A 19,812-nucleotide genomic window follows, 5' to 3' on the forward strand; every position below is an offset into this window, starting at 1 on the left:
TGTTAAACATGAAATGGAATGATACATTGAAACTCTTGGGAAATTATTGCCTCCCATTCTCAGGATGCTGCGCATCGTAGATAACGTCTAAGCAAAATAGAGACATGTAGAAATCTAACAAATATGAAACATTTATTGTTTTGGGGCTGGTTACCAAGAAAATAGTACACCAAAAAAGTGGGCTGCAAGAAAAATCAAATGAACACAATGTTCTCCTGACTGACAGATTATGAAATAATTCTGTGAGAAATGGATAGAACGTGATAAATGTGTCTGAGCAAAAGCACAAAAATACAGGTGAGGTACATCTTGAACAACAGAAAGGGAGAGAGACACTAACTTGGTCTTGCTAGGACAGTGACCCATATATGTTGGAGTGTTTTGTGGAGTGAACATTCCCAAGAAAGTGTCACTGATAACCCAGGATGGATATCAGTGAGGAACTGCAACATAGTATGACAATGATGAGAAAGTTGACAAATACAGAAAGTTGCAGGAGTTTGTAAAGATAAAGACAACAATTTATGGCATTTGTAGGCTGTTCGGTCAGTTAACTCTTGAAACAATTATGTAGCAGTATTATTGCAACCTTTCATTGGTGAACGCATCTGTATTTATTTATTTTTAATTCTGCTACTATCTCTAACTTTTCGCCTCTACCAGCCCCAGTCCTACAACCCTCAGTCACATGCCCTCAGCCACGTGAAGCTGTTCATTCTGATGAGGCTCAGTTGCATGGACTCTGGCAGTTTTCTGGTATATAGCCCACGTATAGATTATTATCAACGAGTACCTACTGGCTACTCAATTGTGCAAGGCATGACTGACAGTTTGATCCTGTCTTCTTAATGACTTTAGTCCTTCACCACCAAATCCCATTTTCAATAAGATGGACAGAAATCCTTGAGATCTCAGCCTGCCTCTCCAGTACTATTGTACTGCCTTAATATGTTACTTTTAACCTTCATGATGCTATTGTTCACTGAAGGACTCCCAACATTTTCTAATACAGATTCAACATATAATATTCACCAAAAATACTTTGTGCTATTCTGCACAAAGTTTCATAACGATGGGATGCTGGAGTATATTCCTCTCTTCTTTTCCTGAAAACTGGTTTTCCCAAGTTCCTTTTCAGAAAATGCTGGCTAGATAACAACTCTACAATTTGGTAGCCCCCTAACATTCATCCAAGTGGCTATCGTATGTGTGTGTTAGGAACTTAAAATATACAATAATTTGTATAAATCCTTTGCAGGTTGTGTCAGGCAAAATATAAAATTCAGATTTCTGCTCGCTGACTGTCATTTTTTCAGATATTATTAAAAATATCTGCAAAACTTGCCTGGAAACCTATGCCCATTCAAAGGCCGAGAGAGCTACACATTCCAAGCAGTTTCACTATTGGTAACTTTCTATCGGTCAAAGAGAAGGACGCAAAATTGGTCAACTGCTTGGGATCACAATACTTATTTGCTGCTACACTCAATAACATGAATTACTCTGAATACAGCTCATTTATAGAGTGAAGGAATCAGTACATGAACAAAATTATTTGCAATGGAGTAGTTTCCCCCCCCCCAGAAATGCAGGGAGTGGAGAATAATTATAAATAAATATTGTGCCTGAACTTAATCTTAATCTCTTGCAGCATTGCTATCTCCTGGTTTGATTGAACGTGGAACTAGCCAAACATTTGCAAAGTCTCCAAAGAGCATTGTAACTAAGCATAGCTACATTGATAAAGTTAGATACTGCACATTTGTAGTGTATGTTTTGTGAATCTGCGGGCCATTTAAATGTGATAGACTCAGAGTCCTGTCCTGTCCACATTCAACACTCATAATATGAGTACTTTCCAGGAACCCTTGAGCAGGAACTTCAGCTGAGTCCAGTAGGATCGCCTTATCCTCCATTGGCTCCGATAATCGAAGGCAGGAAAAAAAATATGCAATCAAACCTGGGACTTTCTTGACCAACAAGTGCATGCTGTGCAGTTTTCAACTATGGAAACCACTCTTGTTTTTAAAGAAAAATGCAGATTTGTGTCAATAACACAGATAGTCAGGCCTTTTCCTTTCACTTAGAAACAGTGGAGGGGAAGTCCAACATGAATTCAGAATAAACAAACAAATTTGGATCCTATTCACCGTTATACTAATGCATCCATGCAAACAGAGGTTACAAAGCTTGTAGGTGGCTCTGTTAAAGTTTGCCTCAGTGACAATTAAATGGGAAAAAGATGCATCTCAGCAGGTCAGGGAGCTTCCCTGGTCTGAAGAAGGGTTTCGGCCCGAAACGTCGCCTATTTCCTTTGCTCCATAGATGCTGCTGCACCCGCTGAGTTTCCCCAGCAATTTTGTGTACCCTGGATAGGTGACGTTTTGGGTTGGGACTCTTCTTCAGACTGATTGCTGAGGGTGGGGTGAGGAAAGCTAAAAGAGCTTTTCACAATTAATTGGGTTTACACAAACTTGAGCAGAGCGATATGAGAAAGATGCAGGATTTTTTTAAAGAAAAAAAATGATATAGTGCTGTAGCCAAGTAAGTTTAGAAAAAGCTTTCTATTAAATAATAATATCTGCTTTCTATGTGGGGCGCCAATCAGGACTGATCCAAACAGTTAATCAAATAATAGGCGGCATTCATATTACTAATAATTTTAAGATACTTGTTCTTTAATAATTATCAGCATCCCTTCCTTACCTTTGCATCTGAGTGGATGTGAGGAAAAATTATTACTGTGTCACGGGACATTCTTCATCAGTCGAAGATAAGGTGAAGGAAAACAAACTTACACTGCCACGACCAGGCTGAGAGAGCCCCCAATTGTGTAGGTATAATTGAGGAGAGCATCGAACCAACATAACGAGGTGGACAACGTATTTGTTAGTGTAATGGAGCGATAGATCAAAGGGTCAGTGTAACAGAAGGAGTGTGTTCATTGTTGTGCTGGGCTCAAAGCTACAGCTTGGATTATGTGTGAGAGCCACTTATAAGAAACATAATTAATGCACCTCAACCCGGTGCTTCATACGTTACATCAAATCTTGTGCTATTTGCTGCACAATTCTCTGCCATACCATCAATACTATTGTCTATTAGCATGAAACTGTACAAATAGTGAATCCAGTTTTCTTCATTGCCCCTCATCCGGGTCTATTGATCTGCCGTTTAGCTCAACACTGGAGATAGTATCGGCTGATCATTATTCACGCCTGGGTCCAACATCCAACAGTAGGGAATCTACTACTATTTTTATAGTGAAGGGAATAAACATTTTCCTCTGATGATTCCCCTTTTAAACATTTGTCTCCACATTATGTTACATAATTAAGTCACGATGGTCTATTAGGGTTCAATACTGAGTTGTGGAGTCTTAAAAATGTTGACCGTTGTGAATACAGAGCACAGTTAGAGGTTAGAAAATAATACAAAATTACTCTGTACATCATTCAGTCTTTCAGCATCGATGTTTTAAAACAAAATACAGCCCAGATCCAGGATGTGGGAGGTAATGAGTTCTGAATACTTTACCACACTTGCTCCTCTATTATTATTTTTTCAAGGAAGCAAAGTTTTGTGTTTGTAGAAGGCATTTTTTTCTCCATTGTTTAAATCCATCGTGTGAAATTTTTGCCTCTCAAAATAGAGTTGTGCAGCCTAGTCCTGAATCTGGGACACTAACTTAGAGACTATGACTCCTCAGTATAATATCCCAGTTTAGCGACCGACATCTCCTTCCTCAGCTTCATAACTTCCCAGTACATCTGTTCCACTGCAGAGAAAAGAAAACAAATTAGTCCACAATTCCAATATTACAGTAACAAAAAACATACAAGTGCTGGAGGACCAGGTCAGGCAATATCTCTGGAGAACAATTGCTGGAGTTGTGTAGGAAGGAACTGCAGATGCTGGTTTAAGCCGAAGATCGACACAAAAAGCTGGAGTAACTCAATGAGTCGGACAGCATCTCTGGAGAAAAAGAATAGGTCACGTTTTGGGGTCGAGAATCAGGGGAAAGGGAAATGAGAGATATACTCAGCAGGTCAGGCAACATCTCTGGAGAATAGAGATAGTTGATGTTTCAAATCAGGATACTTCTTCAGACACCACCACTTCATGTTTTTTTTTGTAAACCAGCATCTGCAGTTCCTTGGGTCTCAAATATGATATTAGTTTTAGTCCTCACCTTATGCCCAGCATGCGCCTTACATACAGGGCTTAGACAATCACAGTGCTCACCTCACTCATAGGCTATTGGAAGAATTCCACACGCTACTCAAACTTCCTATCATACTTCCCACTTTATTCCCACTTCTTATATAGTCCTTCTCAAATGAAGAGTGGTCGAACAGGCCACTATGGACCTTGACCCTTTATTTTGAGTTTTCCATGGGGGAAAAAAAGTCAAGAATCTTACCATCTTGTCGAACCAGGCCTTGCTGGATATACCGGATATATGTGAGGAAGTTGCAAACAGCCGTAATCTGAGAAAGATATGGTACCAGTTACTAAAACAGAATTATACACACTGCAAAGTCCCACATATGGATAAAAAAAATTCTGATCTAAAAATATTAAACAACTTACCCTAAAATAAGAGAATTTGACCAATTGGCACTGAATTACAAATACAACCCTCCACCACAATAGATCAATGGGAGAAGCGATCCTGCCAGCTCCAGTCTGCTCTGGACCACTTGGACAATAACACATTCACATGTTTTTCATCGATAACAGTTCAACATCATAATTTCCTCCAAACTTGTTATCAAGTTCAGGTAACTGAGTCTCTGTTCATCCATATGCAACTAGATCGTCGGCTACCTCATCAATAGACCACAGTCAGTACAAATTGGCAACACATCCTCATTGAAAACCAACAGCCCAGGGGCATCTCAGGGCTGTATGCTCAGTTCCCTGTTCTACCCACTCTATACCCAGACTGTGTAGCCAGAATACAATTCCAGCACCATATTTAAATTTGCCAACTACACCACTGTTTTTTGAGCAATTTGGGATAATGATAAGTCTGGGTATAGGAGAGAGATAGATACTGTCATCTAATTGAATGGTGCCAAAACAACAACCTTGTTCTCAATGTCAGCAAAACCAGGAGCTGATTGTTTACTTTAGGAAGCAGAGGATCCACAAACCTGTCTTCATCAATGTGTCGACAGTGGGAAGAGTCAACAAACTGCACATTGAAGCAATCATAAACAAAGACAATCAATCCCCCTACTTCCTTTGAAGATTGAGGAGATTCAGTATTTTGATGAATACTCTTGAAGTTTTACAGGTGTACAGTAAAGAGCATATTTATTGGTTGCATCATGCTTGTTTTATCAACTCAAATGCCCAGGAATTAAGGAGATTACAAAAAATGGTAGGGAAGCTATTGGAGAGGATTCTTCAGGATTGAAGTTACACTCACTTGGAAAAGAATGGGTTAAATAGGAACAGTCAGCATAGTTTTGTACGCACCAGGTTGTGTCTTTCTAACGAGCATGTTTTCTGAGGTGACAAAGGTGATAAATGATGGTGGGGCGGTGGTGTCATTTACATGAATTTTAGTAAGGCATTTGATAAGGTCCCCATGCTAAACTGATCCAGAAGATTAAGATGCACGGGATTAACAGTGACTTGGTCACATGGACTCAAAACTGGCTTTCTGATAGAAGACGTGAGGGTTGTGACAATATTCAGGCTGGAGGTCTATGACCAGTGGAGTTCCACAGGGATCTGTGCTTGGACCTTCTGTTCTTTCTTTGTGATATATATATATATATGACAGCAACATTGCTGGGATCGCGCACTGTGAGGAAGGCTGTCAAAGTGTACAGCAAGATATAGATCAGCTACACACATAGGCGGAGAAAAGGAGAATGGAGTTTAACCCGGGCAGGTTTGAAATGCCGCACTTTGAGAGTCAAATGTAAGGGGAAAATATACAATTAATGGCAAGACCTTGAACATCTTGGCATTGATGAACAGAGGGATCTTGGGGGCCAAGTCCATAACTCCCTGAGTGTGACAGTACAAGTGGAAAGAGTGGTAAATAAGGCAGACACAAAAGGCTGGAGTAACTCAGCGGGTCAGGCAGCATTTCTGGAGAAAAGGAATAGGTGACGTTACAGGTCGAGACCCTTCTTCAGGCCTTTGTCAGGCATATGGTGTGCTTACCCTCATTGGTCAGGCATTAAGCATAAGAGACAGGAAGTCATGATACAGCTTTATATGACTTTGGTTACGCCACATTTCGAGCATTGGTGCAGTTCGGGTAGCCCCATTACAGGAAGGATGTGGAGACTTTGGAAAGAGTGCAGAGGTTAACCAAAATGATACATGGTTTAGGGAGTATTTGGGAAAGTGAGAGGTTGGACAGACTTGGATTGTTTTCTCTGGAAGGCCAGAGGTTGAGAGGATAACTGTTAGAGGTATATAAAATTATGAGAGGCTTTGATAGGGCACAGTCCAACCTTTTCCCAGGATGGAAATATCAAATACTAGAGGCCATAGCTTTAAGGTGAGAGGAACAGAGTTTAAAGGAGATGAGCGGGCAAATTGTTTTACACAGAGGGTGGTGAGTACATGGAACGTATTGCCTAGGGTGATAGTAAAGGCAGATATAATTGCAGCATTTAAGAAACTTTTGGATTTGCTCTTATTTCATTCCCTCCATCAGGAATTGGAAAACCGTGACCACCAGGTTGAAGAATAGCTTCTTCCCAACAAACATCAGGCTCTTGAACACTACAAAACACTAAACTGCATTTGGTTGCACTAGTTTGGAGATACATCATGGAAAATGGCCTCTCGGCCCACTGAGTCCCCATCGAACATCCATTCACACTATTTCTGTTAGCACACTGTCTCATCCACTCCCTACACACTACGGGCAATTTACAGAGGCCATTTATCGTAGAAACCCGCATATCTTTAAGTTGGTGAATTTATTTACAGGACATAGACAGATTCCTAGATAGAAAAAGGCATGAAGAGGTATGAGACTGAAAGCAAGAATCTGGTATTAATTTAAAAAATCAGCCATCATTGCATTGAATAACTGAGCAGACTTCATAGGTCCGCTACTTTTGTATAAACATAGAATGGAAAAAATATAGCACAGGAACAGTGTAGGAAGGAACTTCAGATGCTGGTTTAAACCAAAGATAGACACAAAAATCTGGAGTAACTCAGCGGGATAGGCAGCATCTCTGGAGAGAAGGAATAGGACGTTTCAGGTTTCGGGTGAAGAAGGGTCTCAATGTAAGCATCGAGATGTCTCGATGAAAATAAGCATGCAGGTACAGCAGGCAGTGAAGAAAGCGAATGGCATGTTAGCCTTCATAACAAGAGGAGTTGAGTATAGGAGCAAAGAGGTCCTTCTGCAATTGTACAGGGCCCTCGTGAGACCACACCTGGAGTATTGTGTGCAGTTTTGGTCTCCAAATTTGAGGAAGGACATTCTTGCTATTGAGGGAGTGCAGCGTTGGTTCATGAGGTTAATTCCCGGGATGGCGGCACTGTCATATGTTGATAGAATGGAGCGGCTGGGCTTGTATATTCTGGAATTTAGAAGGATGAGAGGAGATCCTATTGAAACATATAAGATTATTAATGGTTTGGACACGCTAGAGGCAGGAAACATGTTCCCGATGTTGGGAGAGTCCAGAAACAGGGGCCACAGTTTAAGAATAAGGGGTATGCCATTTAGAACAGAGATGAGAAAAAACTTTTTCACACAGAGGGTTGTGAATCTGTGGAATTCTCTGCCTCAGAAGGCAGTGGAGGCCAATTCTCTGGATGCTTTTATGAGAGTTAGATAGAATTCTTAAAGATAGCGGAGTCAGGGGGTATGGGAGAAGGCAGGAACCGGGCACTGATTGTGGATGATCAGTCATAATCACAGTAAATGGCAGTGTGGCTCGAAGGGCCGAATGGCCTACTCCTGCACCTATTGTCTATTGACCCAAAACATCACCCATTCCTTCTCTCCAGAGATGTTGCCTGTCCTGCTGAGTTACTCCAGCTTTTTGTGTCTATCTTAGCACAGGAACAGGTCCTTCGGTCCACAATGTCCATGCCAAACATGTGGCCAAGTTCATGCCATGTACCATGTTTCCATATTTTCTTCGTTGATCAAACAAAATTTATATTTCTCTTATCCTGAAAACAAAGATCTTTGTATCTTAAATCCCTTTTGGTAAAGACAAGATTCATCATAATATAACTTCCCTCATTCGTTTATCTTGTACGCACCCTGGACCTGCAGGATGGTGAAATATAGAAATAGCTTCCTGAATCTCCCAGCTTGATGCGATGTTTACAGGTTCTGGACAGACCACTTAGTGCACACTTCCTGTGAAGAAGGAACAAAAGAGTCAGGCAGGAAGGGACCACTCCTTGTTAAGTTTATATTGTCAGTGGTAATATGTATATAAGGCAACAAAAGACAAATGTCTGAATAAACATCCACAGCCTTAAATTAAAAAAACAACTAGTTTACCGATGTCCTTCAGGGAAAGGATGCTGGCAGACTTACATTTGACTTGATCCACCTAATGGATAAATCTTACAGGCCTCTGGTGGCATTTTCTTTTCTGTGATTAAAAGATTTGGGATGATGATATTTCGCCACAAAATAATTAAAATTGACATGAAGTAATCCTATCAATATTAAACAAATTCCAGCAGCAAGATTTATATTTATGATGGGCATGAAAAGTTAAAAATGGTTTATCTTATGTGGGGCAGAAGGTATTACAATGATATGAATACATCCCTCCCTCTCCTTTTTTTTCTTGGCTATTGCATAGAATTACACAGCACATATATCCAGACATTCAGCATAATCTGTGCCAGAGTTTATGTTCCACTCAAGTCTCCTCTATCCAAGAGCTCGACCGAAGGGCATAACCTGTTTAATGCATCTGTGCTCTTCTCCTCAATTTTGTCCGACTGATCGAGAAACTGCTTGTGAATTCCTTATTTGATTTCTTGTTGAATCTATCTATCTATACATAATATGGTTTTTCTATTTGCGCAAAAAAGGTACACAATAGCGCTACGATTTTTCACCAGATTACTCACCATTCTCCTGTGTTGCAAGTGCAACAAGTTTTGTTCCGATCGATGATATATTCTAAATGTTATTAAGGTTTAAAAATCTTTAAAAACGCGCATGCGCAGTTTGGTCTTTTCTCCTGTCAGTCAACACCACACAGATTATAAATGAATCTTAATCATAGTTCAATGATTTTTGATAATATGTTCTTAAGGCCAACTGTTAGTCAAGATTGGTTTTGTTGTGACTTTAGCAGTTCACTGTGTTCTTGATTACATGACTTAAATCAGGATTTGAATTTACTTCAGGCCATAGGAAGAAAAGCTAGTTTGACCCACCAGAGTACTAAGAATCATTTGTCACAGCACCAGAAGCTATTTATAAAAAATCTAATAAAATGGTAAATGCTGGCAATACCTTGGTTGTCAAGTAGTATCTACAGAAAAAGTGCAAGGCAAGTTTTTGTTTGCAGAGAATGGCGGGGGGCCTGGATTGAATTGCCATGGGTGGTGGTGGAAGCAAATATAAAAGTGGTATTTAAGAGGCTTTTAGATGGGCACATGGAAGTGCAAGGAATAGAGGGATATGGATCATGTACAGGCAGATGAGTTCAGTTTAACTCAGCATCATGTTCGGCTGAAACTTAAGGCCCGTTCCCATGCTGTATAGTTCATGGTTCTATTTTAAAAGAAACAAAGTTAATGCTTCAGGTCAAATACCCATTGCACTTTTAATGGAGGGTCTTCAACCTGAACTGTGGACCATATTCTTTCTATTTTAATAATGCTGCCTGTTCTGTGGAATGATTCCAGCATTAAGATTTTTGAATTTCATTCACAAGCCAAATACGCTTCCTTGTACATATATGGGAGGTTCATGCAAATTAAATGATTGGTTGATTGCACTCATTTGAACTAATGCTCCACTGCAAAAAACAATGGCACCACAATAGGAAAGCAAAACATTTTGCATGTTCGGTAATTGATTTGGTACCTTATCAATTTAATCAATTAATTTATGTCTCCGTGTGGTATATCTGACTTCTTAGTATTGCAGTAAGCGGTGCTTTTGTTTTGTTAAGAATGAGGGGTGACCTTGTTCAAACTTATAAGACCCTAAGGGGGCTTGATGGCGTAACTGTTGAAATGTTTCCACTAGTGGGAGAGACACAAACAAGAGGACATAGCTACCAAATGAGTGATCAGTCATTTAAAACTGAGGTGTGGAGACATTTCTTCTTTTAGAGGGTCCAACATTTCTTGAATTCCCTGCTCCAGAGGGTGGTGGAAGCCAGATTATTAGACATATTTATGGTAGAGATAGATGAATATTCAAATGTTCTAGGAATTGAGGGCTTTGGGGAACAGACACAGATGAGTTATGGCCAGCTTAGATCAAACATTATCACATTGAATGGTGGGGCCGACTAGAGGGGCTGAGTGGCCTACTCCTGCTTCTATTTTCATGTTCCAGTATCAAACAATGAGAAGAGGCTTTGAATACTTACATCTAATATTCATGTCCTGTGTTAGATGAGTAGCACAACTATTGGCAAGCAAGAAATTCTCCTCTCAAATTTCATCGTGTTACTTTTACAAACAACCTCTACATTACAGCCATTCAGGTTACGGAAATTTGCCCTGACGGTATTCACAAATCACTAGCCAAAAATCTGAGGTCAGGAATAAAATTCACTCTTCAGGAATTATGTAGCTGGAACGATGAATAAATAAATACAAATAGTCAACATGGTTTTATTCGTGGGAGGTCATCACACAAATCTAATTGTTATTGAAGATGTGACCAAAAGGTCAATGAAGGCAGAGCCATTATTGTAGATGTATATATGGAGTTTAGTAAGGCATTTGCAAAGGTTCCACATGGTAGGTTGCTCTAGAAGGTTAGATCCAGGCACGTGCCTTCAGGGTAGGCAAGGTAGGCAGTGTAGCCTACCGACCCGGACTAAAATTATAAAAAAGTAATTATTAAATATAAATAGTAAATATTTCCAATTCATTTACTAAATTCAGTATTTATTATTAAATGTTTTTTATTTTAATAATCGATCTTAAGTAGGCATAATTCTCCTGTGCCTTTCATTCGCAGTACGCTTAATACGTGTAACTATGTTCAACACACGTGCCGTGGACGCTGCTTCAAGTCTTCACTTACAGCGGGCATTAAAGGCAGCTGAAATTCTGCCCTTGCACCATGGACTGTACGCAAGGTGCTGTGCATGCCCACAGGAGAGGAGACCAATCTGCGCATGCGCGGTTTACAAAGATTTTTTAAAAGTCGACTGATTGACTACAGGATTAGGATTTAACCCCAGTCTATTATTATTATTATTATTAAACTTTTATTTCAGACTCAAGGTCCAGATAAAGGACGACATTACATAGAATACATTGCATATAAAAACACCATAAAATACATATAAAAGCTTAGTAAACTATGTAGCATCATAAATTATATACAAAAACACAATATATGGTTTAAAATCCAGAATAAAAAGAAAGATCAGTGTCCTACAATGAGACAACTATACCAATGTATCCACAGCTGGGATTGGTAGCATGTGGTGCAAAACCTTATGTTTGATAAGACCAAGATAATTTCATTTTCAGTCATTAATCCTACAAATAAATTTATACATATGATTTCTTAGGATAGCTTGTAAAGTACTGACTCCTGCAGCCACAAACATTCACTTGCACTACATCATCTAGGTTTCTTTAGTAGTATTCTCATGGCGTCATTATAAGCTACTTTAAGTCTCTGTAAACTTGTTTTTCTGTAGCTTGACCACAGGTGTGCAGTATAGGTGTACAATATGCTCTGAACAGAGACATCATCACTACATCTGTACACGCACCAAACCTGCGTAAGATAATATTTGCTTGTACATACAGCATACGGCGTTGCCTATAAATATCCTCATCATCTGTCATTTGTTCTGTAATAAAATGCCCAAGATATTTTACCTTATTACAGACACTAACATTATTGTCAAACAATTTAAAATCAGGAAAATGTAGACATTTACCCTCTTTGGTTCTACAGATCATAACAGCACTCTTACCAGCATTATATTTGATATCATGTTCCACACCATATACTGAACATATAGTAAGGAGCTGCAGGGGATCAATGCTAGATGGACTAAAGACCACAAGATCACCTGCATACATAATATGGTTCACTAAAGTATTACCAATCATGCACCCAGTATTAGAGGCTTTCAATTGCTTGGACAGATCATCAATATAAAGATTAAAAAGGACTGGGGACAAAATTCCCCCTTGTCTAACACCATTGCTAATCCCAAATGGGGCTGAGACCCTATTGCCCCATTTTATTTGCATAGTCTGGTGAGCATACCAGTAAACCAGAATTCTCACAATGTATTTGGGCACCCCTCTTTGAATCAATTTAACAAACACAGTTTAATTAACACGATCAAAGGCTTTGGAAGCATCAGTAATGCACATAAGAATTGATGAGTTTCTACCTCTCTATTTGTTTACAACCTCCTTTAGGGCAAGTCAGTGCCATGTTTAGCTTTAAAACCAAACTGGTTACCTGTGGAATTAACAAACTCATTTAATCTATCCAGCAGAATTCTTTCTAGGACTTTTGACAAAATGTTGGCTAAAGCTATCGACCTGTAATTATTTAGGCTGCCTACTTTATTCATTACATTGAGAATAATGTAGATGCAGAGTGCAGAATATACTTCTCAGCATTGTAGCACACCATGGTATGAAGTTAGGAAAACACTTGTGTCTCCCCCATCATTTTTATCACACCCTTGTGACAATACTAGTTTTTTTGCATGGGTTCTAACCAGAACCACTTAATGAAAACATCAATTACTCAAAATAGAACACTGCAAAAAAAAAAAAAAAACTACGCAAAAGACTACTCATACCGACGAGTACAAAAGTTCTAGGTAGATGGACAGAAATTGAATGTCTGAACTGATCTGTGAAATCCTTTGTTTAAGAAGGAACTGCAGATGCTGGAAAATCAAAGGTAGACAAAAATGCTGGAGAAACTCAGCAGGGGAGGCAGCATATATGGAGCGAAGGAAACAGGCGACGTTTTGGGTCTAGACAGTCTGAAGAAGGGTCTCGACCCGAAACGTCGCCTATTTCCTTCGCTCCATAGATGCTGCCTCACCCGCTGAGTTTCTCCAGCATTTTTGTCAACCTGTGAAATCCTTAAATACACTTCATATGGTCCAGGAAGCAAATTCAAGTACAGGCACCGCGCATTTTACGTATGTTTGATTTATGCTTTTTTTAAATAATACACTTGTTTAATTAATACCAAAACTTAATTTACAAGCTATATTTCTGAAATAATGCACTCAAATGTAAGCCTGTTTAAATGTATATTTTTAATGTATGCATTTTTGAGTTACACACTGCTTTTCAGGAGCGTATCACCGCGTAAAAGGAGAGGTGCTTGTATGATACCATTCCAAATCAATGAGATGCTTCATTTCAAAACAGAGTGCCCTCTACTGTGCTAATGTGGGATTTACTTCCTCCTCGTCCACCATCCCACAGTTCTCTCAAGGCAGATAATGTGGTAAAATATAGTGTTGAAGGTCGACAGTCATGGGGCCTTAAGTCATCGTATCCTTTTCCTTTTACTTTGGATCTTTATAACCAGTAAGCAGGTTCATATTCACCGCATGTACTAGAATCCAATCTGGATCCAAGACTTGGTGGAGTAGAGACTAACATGTAATCCATAATTTATATCATTGTGAGACATAGAAATATAATAAAGATGTGTTAATAATGTGAGTATGGGCTGGATGTAAACAGCTGTTAGTTTGCATTAGGACTGTGAATATCTATATAAACACTTACGTCACTACTTCAGCCCGCCACCCACTAGAAGAGAGAAAGAACATGAAATCATGAGAAGAACCAGACCAATTATTAACAATTAGATCAAAGTTATGTAGAGTTTGCTCTTACTTTGGCCCTCCACACTCTATGGCTGAAGCCTTGACCACTGGTAACGCTTGGACAACTGCTGGCTCAATACTCAAAGTGTTGCTCTCAACAGCAGCCTGAACTGCTTCTGTCAGCTGACGATAGTGTGAGAGATGGGAGAAAGTATTGAGACAGCGAGAGAGATGCACATAGGTAAATAGCAGAGGCAGAAAATCAGAGAAAGAGGAGGAGAGATAACAAGAAAGGCAAAATATTAATCAACATATATTTAACATGGGGTTAATTTTACTCAAACATTGACTAAAAAGAATATGATTAAAATTAATTATATATGGTTTGACCCCATCCAAATAGAATACTGACAGTGTTTTGGGAACAGGAAACAACAGCAGCCCTTGGCCCAGTTCCCTGAAGTTTCTTATAATTTAAGTAATCGACTTGGTTTGGCAGCATTTTAAATTCCTTCACCATTGCAACAATGATGCATTCAATAAAAATTGCATTTAAAGTTATTTCAAAGTCAGAAGAAACATACTCAGGGGCAGTAACTCCTGCACTTTCAGTCAGAACTCAATAGTATGAAACAGGAAATATCTTACACCAACTCTCTTGCTCAGCATGCTACTCCCAGAAACAATATGGCACCACAGTGGGTGGACAGAGGACCTGGTGACAAAGTGAGCCATTGTGTAGCTCTGGCCTGTCTCCCAGGTCATCACAAACCTTACCTTATCTAGCAGTTAGGAAAAGAGCATTTAATGGTGAAGAAGTGCAATCTGGAAAGGGAACACAGAGTAGGTGGAGTCGCTGCCTCATAGTGTTACGGGTCTGTCCCACTTGGGCGTCATTTGCGCATCACCCAGATGGCACGCGAAGATTTTGTACATCCCATAATCCTGGGGCAACGCGCGCGATAGCGCGTCACTGCCTATATCACCACGCACCATGCATGCGTAATGCACACCATGCGCGCACCACGACGCACGCGTCGTGCGTCGTGACGCGTAAATGATGTCACGTAAATCATGCGCAAATGACGCCCAAGTGGAACAGGCCCTTAAGAGACCCTTGTTCGATCCTGACCTCAGGTGCTGCTTGTGTGGAATTTGCACATTCTCCCTGAAACTGCGTGGATTTCCTCCCACATCCCAAAGACGTGCGGATTTGTAAGTCAATTGGCCTCTGTAAAATGCCCCTTGTGTTTAGGGAGTGCAAGCGAAAGTGGGATAACATACAACTAGTGTGAATGGGTGATTGGTGGTCGGCATGGACTCAGTGGGCCGAAGGACCTGTTTCCATGCTGTAATTTTAAACTAAATATGAGACTCATGGACATTTAAAAACATGAATATTAATCTCCAAAATATTCATCCTGGCATCAGGAATTTACTGGCCCTTGTCTGTTTCATGTCATTCTAAGTCAACACTGGCATGCAAAAACTCACCTCATGCTTGGCAAAAGAGAGACATGGACCAATGTCCTCTTGGTAAATCCTTTCTAAGAATGGGCAAACCTTATCCAGAGTTGGTTCTTCTTTCCATGCCAGGAACTCATCATATAAAATCAAGTTGATCTATAATAGGAAGACGGCAACATTACTAACAGTAGTTTGATGGGTCTAAATTAGTGCGTGTGTGTGCGTGTGCCTGTAAGGATTTCCATTGTTTGCCAGTTTATTGTCAAGCTACTGATCTTAAAGATACTGACCCACCCCAGGTTACAAATCCATGCACATCAAATATTAATTTGTATCCTGCTCGTCACTATTTTAAGCAAGTGCTATGGAAGGCCGAAAACCACGCACCATCTTGTCTTTGCTGAATGTACACACATGTACAGATTCTCAAATTTGGTGGTGACAGGTGGGATGAAGGAAGTTATTAGACAGTAATCCTGATCTTTCTTTTCCCCCTTCCCTATGCTAAGGACACTGAGAATAGTTATCTGATTCTATCATCTAACTTTGTGTAGAACAGGGTTGATTTCTATAGTCTGCTAGTCCATCAGTTGTGCACCATGCCACAACATGTCTTTCCTCAGTATAGATTCCCACACAATTCCTGCAATCTTTACCCCAAAATTCAACGAGGAATATTTAAAAAAGGAACTGGAATAAAATGAATGAATTTAATTATATTCATTTCATTCCAGTTTTCTTTATATTTATGTTTATTTTAGCTCCAAAAGCTTAGCAGCAAGATAAGGTGCATATAGGTTTAAGGTGAGAGGGAAAAATTTAACAGGAACCTAACTTTTTCACACAGAGGGTGGTGGGTATCTGGAATGAGCAGCCAGAGGAGGTAGTTGAGGCAAGTACTATAACAACATTTAAAAGTAATGTGGACAGTCACTGGATAGGAAATGTTTAGAGGGATATGGATCAAATGTGGCCAGGTCGGACTAGTGTAGATGGTGCATATTGGTCGACATGTGCAAGTTGGGCTGAAGGACCTTCTTCTGTGCTGTATGACTCTAATTAACAGACTAGCATAAAGGAGTTCTCCCAATTCTTTCATCCATGGAAGAGGGAGGAGTTTGCCCAAATTATTTTTTAGTTCCTGAGGAAGAGTTGAGCCCCAGTCGTTCATTGATTCTATTTGTTTGTGCAAGAACAGCCCATCACCTGCATAAGTGAGGGATGACAGACAGCCCTACTTGCGACTGCGGACATCCAGAGCAGACCATTCCACACATCGTGAATGACTGCTCACTGAGGCTTTTCCCCGGTGGCATGAAAGCCATTCACCCAGTAACTGATGCTGTCCAGGCCTGGATGTCTACCCTTGATCTACAACTTTAGGCTGTGCACGCCATACACAAGAAGAGGATTCATTGATTAAAGAACCCAATCAATAACTGGATCTTAAGATCATTAATGGGTTTAAGAGATTGATTTATCCCAGTTCTTGTTCTTAGTAGTCAAGTGAGAGAGCCAAATTCAGCAATTTGAGTTATGTATCATGCCTACGAGAATTGGATTTAGAAAGTCTGATTTAATTTTTCATACCCTTATACCCAGGCCTTGAAATTTGGGACATGTTGCATCTTTTTAGCATCTTAAAAATCAATCATCAAAAATCAATATTTTTACCCATTTTTGAGAAACAATGTATTGAAATTTGACCAGATAATTCTAGTTGTATTTCCACAAATCCAATAACCAATGGCATCTCTCCTGAAATGTTATTTGAGCAACAGCACGGGGGTGCAACTGCCTCCTCATAGCACCAGAGCCCGGGTTCAATCCTGACCTCGGGTTCTGTCGATGTGGAGATTTGCGCATTCGCCCTGTGACCACATCGGCTTCCTGTGGATGCTCCGATTTCCTCCATCTTCCCAAAGATGTCCAGGTTTGTACGTTAATTTGCCTCTGTAAAATTGTCCCATGTGTAAGGAGTGAAGGAGAAAGTGGGGTAATACAAACAAGTGATCGTTGGTCAGGACGGATTCAGTGGCCCGAAGGCCGTAATTTTAAAGAAATTAATCCAACAATTAGTGCTCCACCAGCGTTTGGTCAGTTTCCACCACCATCACCTTATCATGAGCCCTAGCTACCCCTTATCCAGCCACCCCATTATTTCAGACCTCGCTGTATCAATTTCTGGAACTGGATATCAGATGCAGCAAGCAAAGGAAAATGTACAATGACTGTTCAATGTGCACAAGACTCTTTAGTGTTGCTGGGGAAATTAGTTCACAAAACAAGGGTGCCCTGTGCAACAGTCCTATAATGCATTTTGTTGGTTTACATTAATTGCTCGCCCACACTTTATTTGACTGGGATGTAGATGAATGATCAAATTCACCACAGCAGCAGTTCCCTCCTATAAATTATTTCAATGCAGATTAGATGACGAAGGAAAAACAGCCAGACTTAAGTAGTAGTATTATTATACTAGACAGGGCAGAGCAAAAGGTGGCAACAGTACCTGATGCTCCTGCATCGATGATGATTTGGAAAGATGCTCAAATGGCTCAGGTGTAACATAAATCGCCCTCCCAGGTACGATACAAAGGAGCAGAGAGAGAAGAGTAGGCACCCCTGCCTTCAGGAGCACCATGAAAAATTAATGTTAGTAGAATTTGAGTATTTTACAAGACAGACAGGAATAATCACCAATATGGACAAAAGTATAACCAAGCCACACAGTCTCAAGAATAATAATAGAATTGTTTTAAAGTTATTTCAGCTCCCAATGGTATAGCTAGGCGTGGGAGAGCATTATAAAAACAAAGGGAGTCGCTGAGTCTAAAAGATAGATATACATACATAGAAAAAAACGGAAAGACACACACATACACATTGCTTCCCCACAAGGAGAAGGAAAGACGGGGAGAAAAGAGAAAGTGGAGCAGAATGTAAGGATGGGGATTCGAGAGGGGTAGGAGTAAAAGGGAGCAATGGTGAAAGAAAGAAAGAGAAGGAATATGAAGAGAACAGCAAACTAGGACCAGCAAATACCTGGAAAAGAGATCATCGAGCTCATATCGAGCTCATATTGTTGGGCTACTTCAGTTTTTAAATATTATTAACCCACTCAAGGTCAGTCCAATGTTATTCTTTCAAGGTGAAAGTACCAAATGTCTTTTCACATAATTTTTTTCAAAACAATACTCCTGTTATTATTTACAAAAAAAGTACAAATATGAATTTAAGTTTGCATCCTTGTTACCTCTTGAATGTGAGCATTGCCAAGACTTTTCTCCCAACAGTTTTTCTGGGCACGATCAGAAATTAATCAATTTGATTAATTACAATGATGCCCATCTAATGTAATTAGTGATGTACCTGTGGGTTCAGATTTTGTTCATTTCAGATCATCCCAAACTGTGTCATAGAATCATAGTGTTATACACCTCAAGCCCTTCGGCCCAACTCACCCACGGCAACCAAAATATTTACCTGAACTAAATGTATTTCCCTGTATTTGACCCATATCCCCCCTCCCCCCCCCCCCCCAAACCTATATTATCCACGTACTGAATGTCCTTTAAACATTGTATCTGGCCCTAGAGTTCCTCTGGCAGCTTGTTTCATTTACCCATCATCCTCCGTGTGAAAATGTCCCCTTCCCCAACAACTTATACAGTTGTAAAACGACATCCTACCTTCTGTACTCAGCACCAAGAATGATGATGACAAGTGTGCCACACTCCTTCTTCACCACCTTGACACTTTTTAGGGAACTACGTACCCCCACCACTCTGTCTCTCTGTTCCACAGCATTCTCTGAGCATCTACCATTTACTGTGCATGTCCGGCCTTGGTTTAACTTTCCAAATTGCAACACCTTACACTTGCCCGAGATAAATTCTATCTGCCATCCCAGAGCCAATTTCCCAGTTGTCTTGATCTTGTTGCAACCTTAGATAATCTTTTCCACTGTGTACTATATCACCAAATTTGGAGTAAACCTACTAACCATTATAGCAATAACATATCAGTTCTCTTAAATTCGATAAAGCTGAAGTAGTTAAACATAGTTTGGTGATAAACTAGGATTTGTTCCCACAGGGTTGAATTCTTAGTGAGACTCAAGGATTGATACAAATTCTAGCACCAGTCCACTGAGCTGTTGCTGCCCTTGGAACAATGTACTGCTGTGAAGGATACAAAATGTCACAGATCACAGTGGAGAATATCGGCTGAAACTTAGGAGCCCCAGGAACTGTTGCTAGAAGCTAAAATAGTCAAACATTTCCAAAGATTGGCTTGTGCAATGCATAAATAATTAGTAAATTGTTTTGCTTATTAAGTACCCAATGTA

At 40.0% G+C, this 19,812-nt stretch overlaps 1 protein-coding gene across 8 annotated transcripts in view; it reads right to left on the reverse strand.

Annotated features, from left to right (window-relative positions):
- Positions 1–3,320: 3,320 nt before the first annotated feature.
- The window catches only part of rab3il1 (RAB3A interacting protein like 1), a 55,499-nt gene continuing 39,007 nt past the window's right edge, over positions 3,321–19,812 (reverse strand). For 4 of the 8 annotated variants that reach the window (XM_033039071.1, XM_033039070.1, XM_033039068.1 and 1 more), the window contains exons 6-12: positions 17,974–18,090; positions 15,489–15,617; positions 14,065–14,177; positions 13,954–13,977; positions 8,266–8,365; positions 4,424–4,490; positions 3,321–3,778 (exon numbers count right to left, since the gene is read on the reverse strand). In XM_033039071.1, the coding sequence (XP_032894962.1) occupies positions 3,696–3,778; positions 4,424–4,490; positions 8,266–8,365; positions 13,954–13,977; positions 14,065–14,177; positions 15,489–15,617; positions 17,974–18,090 (633 nt within the window). In that variant the 3' untranslated portion in view covers positions 3,321–3,695. The remainder of the gene's footprint in view (positions 3,779–4,423; positions 4,491–8,265; positions 8,366–13,953; positions 13,978–14,064; positions 14,178–15,488; positions 15,618–17,973; positions 18,091–19,812) is intronic. The other 4 variants (XM_033039073.1, XM_033039075.1, XM_033039069.1 and 1 more) reach the window with 3 other exon arrangements.

Source organism: Amblyraja radiata, chromosome 20, assembly GCF_010909765.2.
Source record: "Amblyraja radiata isolate CabotCenter1 chromosome 20, sAmbRad1.1.pri, whole genome shotgun sequence".
NCBI lineage: Eukaryota > Metazoa > Chordata > Chondrichthyes > Rajiformes > Rajidae > Amblyraja > Amblyraja radiata.